The sequence below is a fragment of the Psittacula echo genome, assembly GCF_963264785.1.
Source record: "Psittacula echo genome assembly, chromosome: 7".
In the NCBI taxonomy this organism is placed as follows: domain Eukaryota; kingdom Metazoa; phylum Chordata; class Aves; order Psittaciformes; family Psittacidae; genus Psittacula; species Psittacula echo.
Window position 1 is genome coordinate 34,597,016 of NC_137740.1, and position 12,843 is coordinate 34,609,858.

General features: G+C 43.1%; 1 protein-coding gene across 1 annotated transcript; it reads right to left on the minus strand.

Annotated features, from left to right (window-relative positions):
- Positions 1-272: 272 nt before the first annotated feature.
- CLDN11 (claudin 11) lies at positions 273-9,365 on the minus strand (the record flags this gene model as incomplete). The annotated part of the gene is made up of 3 exons (XM_080623911.1): positions 273-505; positions 6,232-6,396; positions 9,140-9,365. 3 exons carry the CDS (start codon positions 9,363-9,365, stop codon positions 273-275), a joined length of 624 nt encoding a protein of 207 aa, XP_080480037.1.
- Between the last annotated feature and the right edge of the window lie 3,478 nt (positions 9,366-12,843).

Consider the following 12,843-nt stretch of genomic DNA (forward strand, 5'->3'; position numbering starts at 1 on the left):
ACCATCTGAGTCTTACTGGCTGTGAGAAGATGGGGCAGGAGGTCAGGATAAAAGGGGGAGGACCAAGAGGTAGGGCTAGCTGCAGCTTTCTTTCTAGAGAAGGGGGGAACAGATGGGGAGAATGATGCTTCAAACTACCAGACATTTGTGCTGCTTTTCTAAATCTTCCCCTGGGAGCCTGACAGCGGCGTGTGTCAGTAGAAGCAGACCCAGGGCACACCAACCCATCAGCCAAAGCATCCGACAGCAGCTGTGGGACGTCCCCAGGATGCTTACACGTGTGCGCTCTTTGCATGGGTAGGGGAGCTGGATCCCGAGGCGTAGTAGAAGCGGTTTTCACCAAACGTCTGGGCATCTCCTGAGCAGCAGACGATGACGCAGCCACCAAAGAGGCAGAGAGCAGAGCCTATCCAGCCCGTGTACAGGGAGTAGCCAAAGCTCATAATGGTGGTCTCACGGTGGGCACACACAGGAAACCAGATAGTTGCAACAACACCACACATGGCTGGGGAGAGAGGGAAAGGAAAGGTAATGCCAGGATGTAACCCCACCATGGGGACATAAAGCACGCCAACGGGTAAGGAAGGCTCTGCAGGACAGGGGATGGAGAGGAATCCCATCCCTCCTCCCTTCCAGTCCCATAGTGGGACTCAGGAGTATCAGCAGAAGGACTTGGTCCAAGAGATTCCCTGAGCAGGAGGCAGGGTAGGAATCTGGTCAGAGAAGGGATAGATCAAGACAGAACAGTCATCTCTCTCACGCACCAACAAACAAGAAATAAAAACAACTGCTGCTTGATACAATCTGATATATTTATTACAAGGGAAACAGATTTGTTCCCTAAAAATATCTTTGAAGGGAAGAATGAAAGACATCCCTGAAAACGATGCTCTGAAGAGCTGCAGAATTAGGAATAGATTAGATACGAAGCAAGACCACAAAAGCTGTATGCGTCACTGGATCAAATCAGTGGCTCAGAGTCAACTGGTTTAAATTAGTGTTTCTGCATGAACTGACATGCTATGTCCTCAGCCCATGTCAGTCAGCATCACTGCAGTTGCTCTACTGGATGGTCGTATAAACATTAACAAAACATCCCAGCATTTACCTAGGCAGAGCAGTGTTTATAAAATACAAGCAGAAAATGGGCAGGGACAAAATAAGCATCAGTACAGCATTGTTAGGTGTTTTGTATGGAGAAAGAAAGGTCTTACAACTCTGGAAAGCAGATTCCACTTCCCTATGGAAAATTTCTCTATACCAAGTAATTGGGACAAACCCAGCAAGGCTATCCGGAACCCTATTGAATTGAATAGAAATGGGACCTGAAGGGAAAATGGTGTTCTACCGGCAGTCAACAGCAGGTCAAAAGGTGACTGCAGACTTCAAATTCTGCTTGAAATCTCACAGTTTTTTTTCCATGGAAGGCTGTCACAGTGGTGCTGTAAGGACTGCTAGGCAGGTGACATGTGAAGGAGAAACCCTTAGGACAGTAAAAGCAGGTTCAAATTCAGCACTTTGCGGGCAGCCAGGCTAGGAACAGCAGTGTTTCAATGTGTAGCACACACACAGTTTGCTCCAAGCAGAGAGAAAACACATGCCCTGCTTTGTGCTACACAAGGTCATGCTCGCTACCCTCATTACAGGTCCTACCTCCATCCTGCAAAGTCCCCACATGTACTGAGGGCAACAGGAGTTGACGGTGTTAATCACACCTCACAGAAGCAGGTCCTAAAACAATACTCCTTTATGGCCTGTACATCTGAGGAGAATTAATCTGTCAATATTTACTTGCCTCTGGGACAAGCTGTGCAGGACTCCATCCTTATGGCTATCAGAGAATCAGAGCAAAACAATTAACAGGACTGTGGCAGTGTTACAGATTTCCACCGACCGTGTTAAAAGGTATCTGGAGGCAGTGTCAAAAAGTTAAGGTTGCAAGAGAGGAAAAAAAAGGAATGAGATTAAAACTAAAAATTGTTTAGTTAAAGCAGAGAACAAACCAGAGCTGCTGGCCGGTACAACAGAAAACCCATCCCCAATAGCTGCAGTTATTGTGAGAGAAAATATTTTCCTATGGAAAAGAGAAGAACATTTGAAGGATGCTAATAAAGCCAGTAATAATTTGGGACCTCCTCAAAGTAAGGGCCCCGCAGCTTTGGAAGGCATTGTTGGAGAAGGCAGGGAGGAGACAACAGCATTTCTTCTGTGTGTGGATCAGTTCTGCAAACTGTTCATGAGCATCAAACAATTTAAACAAAAATGTATCAGTTGGGAAGCCACAAAGCATTCTCATGGGCTCCAGGAAAAAAGCTTCTTTGTTGCCCAGAAAAACACAGTCATCTTTTCTTTTTTCTGTCAGCAGTAAATACATATATATTTATATTTACATCCACAGACTATAAGAGCCTTATCTATCCAGACTCTCCCCCACAACACAGGACCAAAGAAAACACACTAGGGTGTAAGGAGCTCTCAGGGACACTAACACAACGGCATCTCTTATGCCTGTGGCTCAGCTACATGTAAAACCACCTTATTTTAATGCTGACAACACTAGAAAGCTGTGAAACACAAGCCAAGGACTTTGCATAGGTTAGTTTGACCTCTGTCTTTGAAGGCTACCAGCTGCCGTCAGTCACCAGTGACCCCACTGCTCAGCAAGAGGAATGCCCTGAAACAGGACCAGATTTCATCGCTTTGCATAGATTAGATTGGGCTGTAAATTGTTCAAGAAGATGTGAAAAGGACAGTCTGCAATTGCAATAGCTCTTGGTGAACTCAGATTTTGGTCTAGCTGAATCACTGGGGAAGGCTGAAAAATGGTTGATTCACCAGGAAACCCAAAGGGATTAGAAAAGGCATTTTAGGGCAAGTTTCAAGTTCTAAAGTAGCTGCCTACATGGAAAAGGTGTTAGAATAGAAATTATTACCCCTTCTCTTTTGTGCTAATGCCAAGACACCCTTTGCCTCTCTCTAAGAAAGAATGTCATCAGGTAGTAGAGCTGCTGTAGTCAATATAGTCTAGTAGAAAAGTAAGAGAAGGTCTGCAAACAGAATGAATGTTTTCTATTAGACAGAGAAGGTTAGTTGGAAAACCAGGCATGGTTTGGGGCCCACATACACTGTAAAGCTTGCCTACTTTATGCAGCTAGAGAAGGCAATCCTGTAAAAGCCACTGCTTCTACCTGCGAAAGTCATTTCAGTAACACATGGTATGGTTAACCTCGCTCTATCAGATCACTGTGAATCCACAGGGATACATCTCAGGCTTCCAGCATTTCTAAGTCCTTTAGACCACAGACTTGCGGTAGCTCAATCCATTGATCTAAAACTCCTAATGTTCTACATTACAGGCATATTTGAATCAGAACGAAGCACACATACACAAAAGCACAGAAAGTGCTTGGGGAGGTGGGGAAGATAGAGCAGGTTACTCTAACTCAGTGGACAGTGAGGCCCTGCCAAATTCCTTAACAGTAAGTAAAAGGTTTTCTGCAGAAGATGACTTTTCTTTCACAGCTACATTTAATTATTCTGAGTTGCTGACTCAGAGTCACACTGATTTCTCTTTCAAAGCATTTGGTTGAAATAATAGATATCTATGACATTTTTCCTTATGTTCAAGGCAATTTTTTTGTCCTTATAACTATAGTTTTACAAGGAAATCTCATGCAGTGTCCAGAAAACCTTATAAATATCCTTTATTTAGTTTACGATAGCTAATATGGTTGTTTTCCAGCATTAATTCCCAATAACTAACGTATTTTTAATCTGTGTTTTCCAGTGTCTCGAGTCCTCCACCTCCATTAGGAAAGCGCCTGCTTGGTTACCAGCAAGGGGTCCTCCCAGATTAGTATCAACAACACAGGATGGGCCAGGGTTTTTCCTTCAACACTAGTGTATGAAATGTTTTCACACTGGCTGAGAGCAAACCTCTGCTCATGGTTGTTTTCAGCAATAAATCAGTTCTCTCGGACAGATATGATCAAGCAAAGACATAAATACATCAGCAGGCAGGATAGGAGGGTCTGCACACAGGTTGCTCTCTGCAGCCTGCTGTTATCAGTGGACAGAAAAATCAATGGAATATCTGAAACCATTGTTTTCCTGGCAAGTTTTCAACATTTTCCTTTTCCTTTTTCCATTTTTTTTTTTTTTTTTTTTTGGCTCCATGCTGTGTTTCAGCCCCTGTTTTCCTTTTTAATACATTTCAATGATAAACTGCCACCCCTTCCCTGAGCAACCAGTTAAGTTGGCCACGGGGCCAGCTCCCCTGATCACATCTCCTTTCCCCATTTCTGCTGTATTAGTTAGTGTTTTGGGGTTCGTTTTCATTTAACCAGAGCTCTGGGAGTTGGTCTCCACTGAGAGGGAAAGGCTGGAGCCCATGCGGTTGGGGAAAACCATGAATGAGAGTTCAGTGGCCAGAGGGTAAATAAGAGTAACCCAGGGCATATTACTTCAAGAATATAATGAATTTTAAGTCAGTATCATGTCTCTTGAAGCCTGATTCATGCTTATTAGATGCTCTGGAACGGTAGCACCTCATTTTGCAAATAACAGATCATTAATCAGCTTAAATAATGTCAAAGTCCCAAGCTCTGTACATTATTCTTCAAAGGGGCTGTCTTGATCAGCCTGGAAAAATCTGGGGGTTGTAAAAACAAATGTGGGTTGGTTTAGGTTTTTTAAGAAAAAAGGAAAATAAAACCAGAAAAAAAACCCCAAACCTACACACACACAAGAACACCCTCCCCACCTCCCACCTCACTCCCCAACCCCCCCCCCAAAAAAGAAAAAAAGCTCTTAAGAGCAAAAGGACCTTATTTATTCTTCATTTGTGGTCTGACAGAAAAGCATTACTGCAATTGTGACTAAAACATTGTGACCGGGCTGCTGTTCCCAGACCAGATCTCTCAGGACATCAAGAGCATGAGCAAATCACTTCACATGTAGATGCTCTAAAACTCACAGGGGTAAAAATCAGTAAAAGGTCCAAATCCAACCCAAAGAGCATTCATCTGCCAATGTCTCTGTAAGTACACGGTTTCTTTCCTCAGAATCTACATAGTAGCAGAGCAGACTCCTCCAGCACTAAAGTTTCAATCACAGGCAGAAAAAAACCCCACTTTTTCTTTCACTTTGCCAAGCCCAGATACGTGACTCAAGGCTTTGGGACAGGGATACTCACATTCCAACAGCTCTTTAGCATGGCTGTTCATGATCAGGACGTCAGGCCCTATAAGGCTGATTTTAGGACTTTCAGTTGTGGCAATGTGCCCTTATACCCCACTGGCACTGAAAGGGCCCCTTGGTCTCAGCCCCTTAGATTTCAGATGTACTGACTCGTATTAACTGTTTCTCACCAAGATGCCAGACAAGGGACTGCTTGCAAGGAAGGAGCATCCAGAGGACAGCCCCTCTGAGCACGCAGCTATATCCAGTGCCCACTTGAAGAAAAATAAGGAGAAGAAGAAGAAAGAAGATGGGCATGATGTCAGTGCTGGCCGCCAGCGACAAGCAGAGCCACACAAAGAGGCCACTTTCCCTCACCCCTCCTCCTCTGCCACACAGACGGGTAAAAACAAGGCACCGCAGCCTGTTGCTGAGATGACGAGGCTTCAAGAACATGCAGGTGTTGCGCTGGGGACAATGAGCTCCACAGTCTGTGCTGCTCAAAACAAGCTCCTCCACAGGCATTACTGACGGGAAGAAATTCCCAGGGGAACTTGGAGGCCAAGAGCAAGGCTGGCCAGAGGGGGCTGGCAGGCACAGGGAACATGTCATCCCTCCTCCCAAGTCCGTGCCACCTCCTTGCTCCCTCCTCTGCTGTTTCCACTTTGACCTGGCTGCATCTGTGATGCTCGGGGAGTTCAGAGGTTATCCATTCCCTGTAAGCAGCTTGGAAGTTTAGACCCTTTCCAAATATAACACGGCTTCCACAGCAAACCAGCAAAACCAGTGCCTGTGGCCCTGCCTGAGGACTCCACAAGACAATACATACACAGTAAGGGTTCACAGCCCTCCCCTGATTCGCTCCCTGTCTTTGTCCTCCCATTCCTGTTCATGCCTTTTGTTCACGCTACAGATTGCAGTGATGCTGGAGAGCTTCAGGATCAGCCCAGCCTTGACAACCATCCTTTTAGGTGAACACACTCAACCAGCTTGCACTGTGCTCTCCTGGGGCAGAGGAAGACCTCCAGCCCTCCACACGCAGGGGCACCTTACCCAGGAGGATGATGAGAATCCCTCCCAGCTGGGACCGCCGGTACTTGGCAGCTCCAGGCTCATGGCCCATCCGGATGCAGGGCAAGACTGTTATCAGCAAGAAGATAGCGGGAAGACCCAGGACGGAGGCAGCGATCATCAGTGCTCGACAGGCTTGGACATACCCTGTTGGCAAAGCAAGAAAAGAGGATATTGATTATTAGGCACAAGAGAACAAGACCTCTGGAGAAAGGCTCCCATCTGATTAGCTCCCAAGACTTGCATAGAGTATGGGGGAAAGGTTCAATCATTTGTGTAAACATTAAGTCTTCTCCAGGTGCAGGCAGTAACACTGCAGTGCAGTGGGTAGTGCATGAACACAGGATGTGCAGGATCAAAATTTTCCAATGAACAAATAGCACTGCCTGGAAAACACAAGCTCCCCCAGCAAGACACTGAGAAATCATGGAGCTGGAATATATATGAAGGGAAAGCAGGAGAAACAGCTAAGAAGGATATTTCCTGTATCTTTTCACAGAGAGAGCTTTGACTAAGTAACAAGAATTTAGACTTCAACAGCAGCTTCCTGTGAGCTGAGGAGGACCACAATCATCCTGAGGAGAGCTGAATAGTTACAGATTAATCACAGAAACAATCAGGTCCATGAGATACCACCACTAGCTGCCCTGAGAAGTTGAGGACTGCTGACCTGGGAGGAGCAGGGACACTCACCACATCCCAGTGCTGCACCTCAGGAGTCCAGCCTGGCAGCGGGGTTTCAGAGTAGACCTGTGGCTTGAGCCTATCACTGGCACAGCTCTTCCTTAGAGAGAAGAAATGACTGTACTTTGCATAGCTGCTTGGGTTGCCATAACCAAGGGCCACATTATTCCTCTGGGTCCCTATGGACGTCACAGGATCTTCCCTGGCATTCCATCAGTTACTGCCTCTCTCCTGCCTGTGCCTGAGCAGCAGCAGCAGCCTGTCACAAGGCAGCAAGGAGCTACAAGACCCATGGGCTGTGGCCATGATGCACAGGGTCATGATGTTTCTGTCACTCAGTGAGGGTCTCTGTATAATAATGTCTCGTTCAAAAGACGTTTTTTTATATAAATGTATATACAAAATTTTATTCATATATATATAATTTATAGATACTATATAACTTTTATATACAAATAAATAAGAAAAGGTCATTACTTGCATTCAAAAGAAAAAGAGCAACTGTCAGATTTGCTCCAGTGCCTGGTGAGTAGGTCTCAGGGCAGTCTTGGCAAAGAGAGTATGCTCGCTCTGTTTCTCTTCTCACTAACAAAATGAAGCTGTCACATGCAAACATGTAGTTTTGTGATGCCTCAAACAGTACCAGTGAAGAGGGGCCTCAAGCAAGTCCCACTGACATACAGGTAAGGCACCAAGAGTGAGGATTTTACTGTTCCTGGAAATATAGACTCTGTGTATACTGAATATTTGTTTGACTTTTGCAAAAGGAAACTTAACAAAAGAAGTTACCTGAAGACTTCAGGGCAAAAAACCAAGACCTCAAACAAAGGAGGTGGCTGTGCCCAGTATGGTTCCTGTGCAATCAACCCCCATTAGAAGAGAATATAAACATTCGTTTTAAAAGCTTGACTCAGGCAGTGAAAGACTAAATACATTTCAGCTATCAGGCACACCAGGATAAATCTCCCTTTCATGGAAAGCTGTGGGTATCAAATAGGTTAGAAGCACAAGCATTTGTCTTGTGATTTGTTTCTGCTGGAGAGATTTGTTTCTGCTGCTGAAAGACCTGTTTACTTATTCATTAAATTTCATTCAACTGTTTCTTCAGGGCAAGCTTTTTCTCTTTCTTCTCTGCTGGATCATACCGAGCAACAGTAGCAACAAGGAAGGCAAACCTACTAAAATAAAAGTATACACACACACAGAAAGGGAGAATAGGAGCTAGTCCGAGACATTCAATATTGCTAAGCACTGTATGATACAGAGTAGGCTCTGTAACAGAGAGAAATTCGGGACTAATCTTTCTAAGCTCTTGTGAAATTATTTTCACAACAATTTAAACAAATAAACAAGGAAACATGAAAGAAGACAACAAGGAATGGTTATTTCTACCCTGTTAGCTTTGGAAGAGGCATCTCTGACATGCTAGAGGAGGTGCAATCTAAAACATATCAGAATGAAGAAGCACTGCAGAGTTAACTGATTGCAACAGGTGAGATCACTAACCAAACTTACAGGGACAAGACTTTGGCATGCTTAGTTAGCTCAAAAGATGCATTAATACTGATTAAACACCTTGCTTAATTTTTGCTTTGCAGTAAATTAAATGGAAATTACTATATAATTAAAAAAGATCAAGAAAAGCTAAAGAGTTACATCTGCTTGTCATGTGAAAGTTCTGTCTTGCTTTAGAACATGTGGGAAGCACAAGACCATCAACACTAATGATGATGTTCCAAAAGATTAAAAGCCATAGCAGCATTAATAATAGATGCTGAAAGTTTCATTATACTCAAAATTACATTAAGGAATAGAGCCTTCACATTTGTAATAGTTCATCATCATCTAAACGCAAAACCTGAAATACTCCATTATACCTCAATATACTATATACATTTTCCAATGCAATCTATAGCCACGAGATGTGAAAGGGCAAGCACCTAAGAGCAACGATTAAACTTTAACTGGACCTTAACAGCCATAGATAACTCCTGATATCTGGTACAATTAAAACAAAGTATTAATTTAAGGAAATCATATTAAAAGTTATTTTTTGCATTCCTTAGTGTATTTTATGAACCATCTCCTGCGCTGCTGAAGTTGAAGGAGCTTCGCCATCAATTCCTCCAGCAGCAGGACCTGCACTGCTCAGAACAAGGCTTTGCTCCTCACCTCCGGGAGAGAAGGGGAGGTCGGGCACACGTACCTGGCAATATGAGGATGTCCACAAGGGGCTTGCAGTGATAGAGACCTGTCGCCATGACACAGTCTGCCCATAGCCCCTTGGACCCCAGCTCATCCATTTTCCTGCAGGTGGTAATGGTGTAGCCGCAAGTCACCACCCAGTCATTGGTGGCTGTTGCCACAACCACCCCAATCCACCCTATAAAACTGCAGACAAATCCGGCCAGGTGCAGGCAGGTGGCCACCATGTCGATCCCTTGCTGGGGCAAGGTGGACAGGAGAGCACCTGCAGGGGTTCAGCAAAGCCGGCTGGCAAACGTCCTGCTGCGGATCCGATCTGCTCGGACTTGCTGCGAGCTGGAGGGATGGGGGTTTGGTAGGACGAGGTCTCTGATCTGCTGCAGGCACTCACTGCCTCTGCCCAGCTCTGTCCCTGGGAGGGGTTAGATCTGCCTCCAGCCCTATAACACATGGGAGGAGCGAGCGGGGAGCCCCAACTTCTGCCAGTTAATCAAGAGAGTCAGAGGGGAAGGAGGGTGTGGAGAGGAGGAGATGAAGAATTACACCCACCCATGCTTGAAAAACAAACCAGGCTGCTTTATTCAAATGCAAACAGCCTGACTATTCAAAATACAGCATTGAGGGAATAAAAATAAGGCAGCATTTTTGAGTTGAAGACAAATGATCACACTGGTGCCTTTTCATGGAAAAATATATGGCAAGAAATACAGTGGACAAAGTTACTTAAAAGGTGGAATTGATAATCTCATCAAAGCCATCAGCACGGCTGCAGTAAAAGGATTAAATCAGTCTTGAGTTTTTCCTGATGTTTTCAGTAACTGCAAAAACATAGGAAACCCATCACGGTACTCTCTGCTTCTGCCTGGGGTTTTAGAAGAATTAATTAACACTCATGGACTCTCAAATATGTGTTTAATAGCACCTATTTCTGCTTCTGAATGCTAAAATTAGAATGAGATGCTTTTTACTTGGATTCATTATAGGTGTGTATTTTAGTCTATTTGACAGAAAGGGAAAAAGCTACTTCAAAATCTCAAAAGAAGACAAACTTCACAGCCTGCTCTGCATCAGGAGAAATAGGCAGGCAGGGTATTTTCCTGTCTTTACTTTGTACTTTCACAGATACATATATATGTCAGCACGTGCCAACACATCCTTAGTCACTGCTGTCCTCCAGTGCTTCTGACTCTGTGAAGGGAACCTTGGATCTATGCAGATGAAACATGCCTGGAGAGACTACTAGTGGAGAGCTGTCCCCATTGCACAGAGGAAGGGCGAAACTGGGCAAGAAAATGAGATTGATTCATTCCTAGAGATGCTGGTGAAAAAAGAAATACTGGAAGCAATATGCCAAGATTTTTTTATTATTATAGTTTTTTACTCTACTCCAAGTGCTAAGAAAGAAAACTTTCTTGCTCTTCATCCAACAGTGTTTTATCCTGCTCTTTAGCAAATAGAGTGAAAAACATCACCAAGATCATCCTGAGCTCCATCACATATTCCTTACATTCAAAATTCAAGGACATGAGGCCACAGTTTTGTTTCGTCAAAGCTTTATCTGAACACTGGAGTTACAACATAAATAGCTGAAAATTACCTTTGGAGAGTAGCTTTTGTAACAAATAGAAATTTAATTGTTGTTTTTGTTTTATATTGTGGGCTCCTCCTTACCTGGCTTATAGCATTTTTGTGAGGCCTTGCTGCCAGCTGTCCTTTCATTGACTTTCCCAATGTGATTGCATCTTTCTACAAAGCTTATTCTTCCAATGCACTTACTTCAGGTGAAGCCTGCCTGTTCCTTACATTCAATCACCATTTTCATGTTGTCAAGGGTTTGATTCTAGATCAACTGAATCTTTCCCCAAACAATATTCCTGCTTACTTGTTCGTCAGGAGATATACTAGTATATTATAAGGGCAATACACACAGATACATTCCTGCCTCCCTCCTTTGCTGATATAGCTCGCATTTTTTCAAGTCTAGAATTTCATCCACCTAACTTTAAATAAGAATACTTAACCACTTTGGAAGGAGAGATCCCAGCCTCTGTTGCCTAACAGAGCCGTCTCCACACAGTCCTTTGAAGTTAAAACCCATGCATATTCTCTGAAATCGCACTAATACTTAGTGTGAACATACTTCAAAGCATTTTGGGTTTCTTCAAAATATTAGAAAATTTTGCAACATCTTGATACCCCATTTCACTCCAAAGCTGAGATTAGAAGCATTTCACATGGTGATAGCACATCCTAAAGCACACACAAAAAAAAGACTTTTGTAAATACTGAGAGATATTAATGTGCAGGCAGTGGGCACATCCTACCATAATTCAGTCCCCTACAGTTATGGTTTTATTAACCATAAAAGCTTTTAACACTGCCATGTTTTCCTTCACAAATGTATTTTATTTGCCAGAGTGTGCAGCAGCTCAACAGGCAAGAAGTAAATTTTACATGTTAGTAGCTAGAATAACTCAACAGTACTCGACCTGGTGCACAGTCTGAAATATTTCATTGACGTGGCTAGAGACAGGAAACATTTGCTATTTTGTCAGTGTTATAAATACCACTGATATTTAAGTGAATAGAAGGATGCTACAAGTGAGCAATGATTCACAAGATCAGTAAAATAAGAAACAAAGAAGAATGACTTCCCAGCTAGATGCTAAATAAACTGATATACTTAGGGAAATACCCTTAAAACTTGCCTTTTTTAAAGCTATTTATTTCAGCAAGTGTGAACAGCTTAAATATCAATCTTTCTACCCTGTCACTCCAGCAGATTTCCCTTGATCAGCAGCATTGTTTTCTCTGACAAATTATATGCATTTCAATTAGTCATGCTTACACAAGTTATCAACACCCTACGGCTTTTTCTCATACAAAATGACTCACCTTGAACTTGCTTTTTGCAGGTTTTTCACCCTGTTAGCTTCTCCCTCACTTGAAAATACAGCAGGATAAAAATACAACACGGGATGCTGAAGTCAACAGGTTTAAGTGATACAGCCAGTTGTTAACTTTCTTCCATACTAAGGGCTGAGCTCATCAAAATATTACAAAATCCATCTTCAGCCTGATTCATTCTGCTCATTTCTCGCTTCAGCTGTAAAACACAGGCAAGTACATAGTAACAGTAAGGGTTTGCAATAATCTGAAACATAATCAGGGTTTCCTACATGCAAGAGCAGTACTTAGAAACAAGGACAAAGCGGTTTTGCTCTGAGAAGGAAATCTCGTGTATGTGATCACACTTGTGTATCTGTCAGGAAAAACCTCTCTGTATGAATAAAATACATAGAAAATCTCCAAAATATCATTTGTAGTAAAAGTTACAACTTTTTTTTTACAATGTAGGGGGGGTTTAAGTGACCAATAGAGTATAGCTTGCTGTTGTTAAGTGGTAGAAGCTTAACCTAGATGGAAGTCCCATTCGCACGCAGCTTACAGGAACAGCTCCCACTTTCCTCCTGGCTGCCTCCTCTCTCCTATTCTCAATTTTCTGCTATTTAGGCTCCCTGATGGTACATAGAAATATTAAGCAATGTAATCATAATTTACAAAAACTAACAGCTCCTGAGAGTCACTGTCAGGCATGTTTTCTACCAGGGGTATTTTTTCAGCCAATTCAGTAGAATTCTCATTTCTGATTTTTAACTTTCTATAGTCTCAGTATTTTATCTGGTAATGTGTGGGTTTTTTATC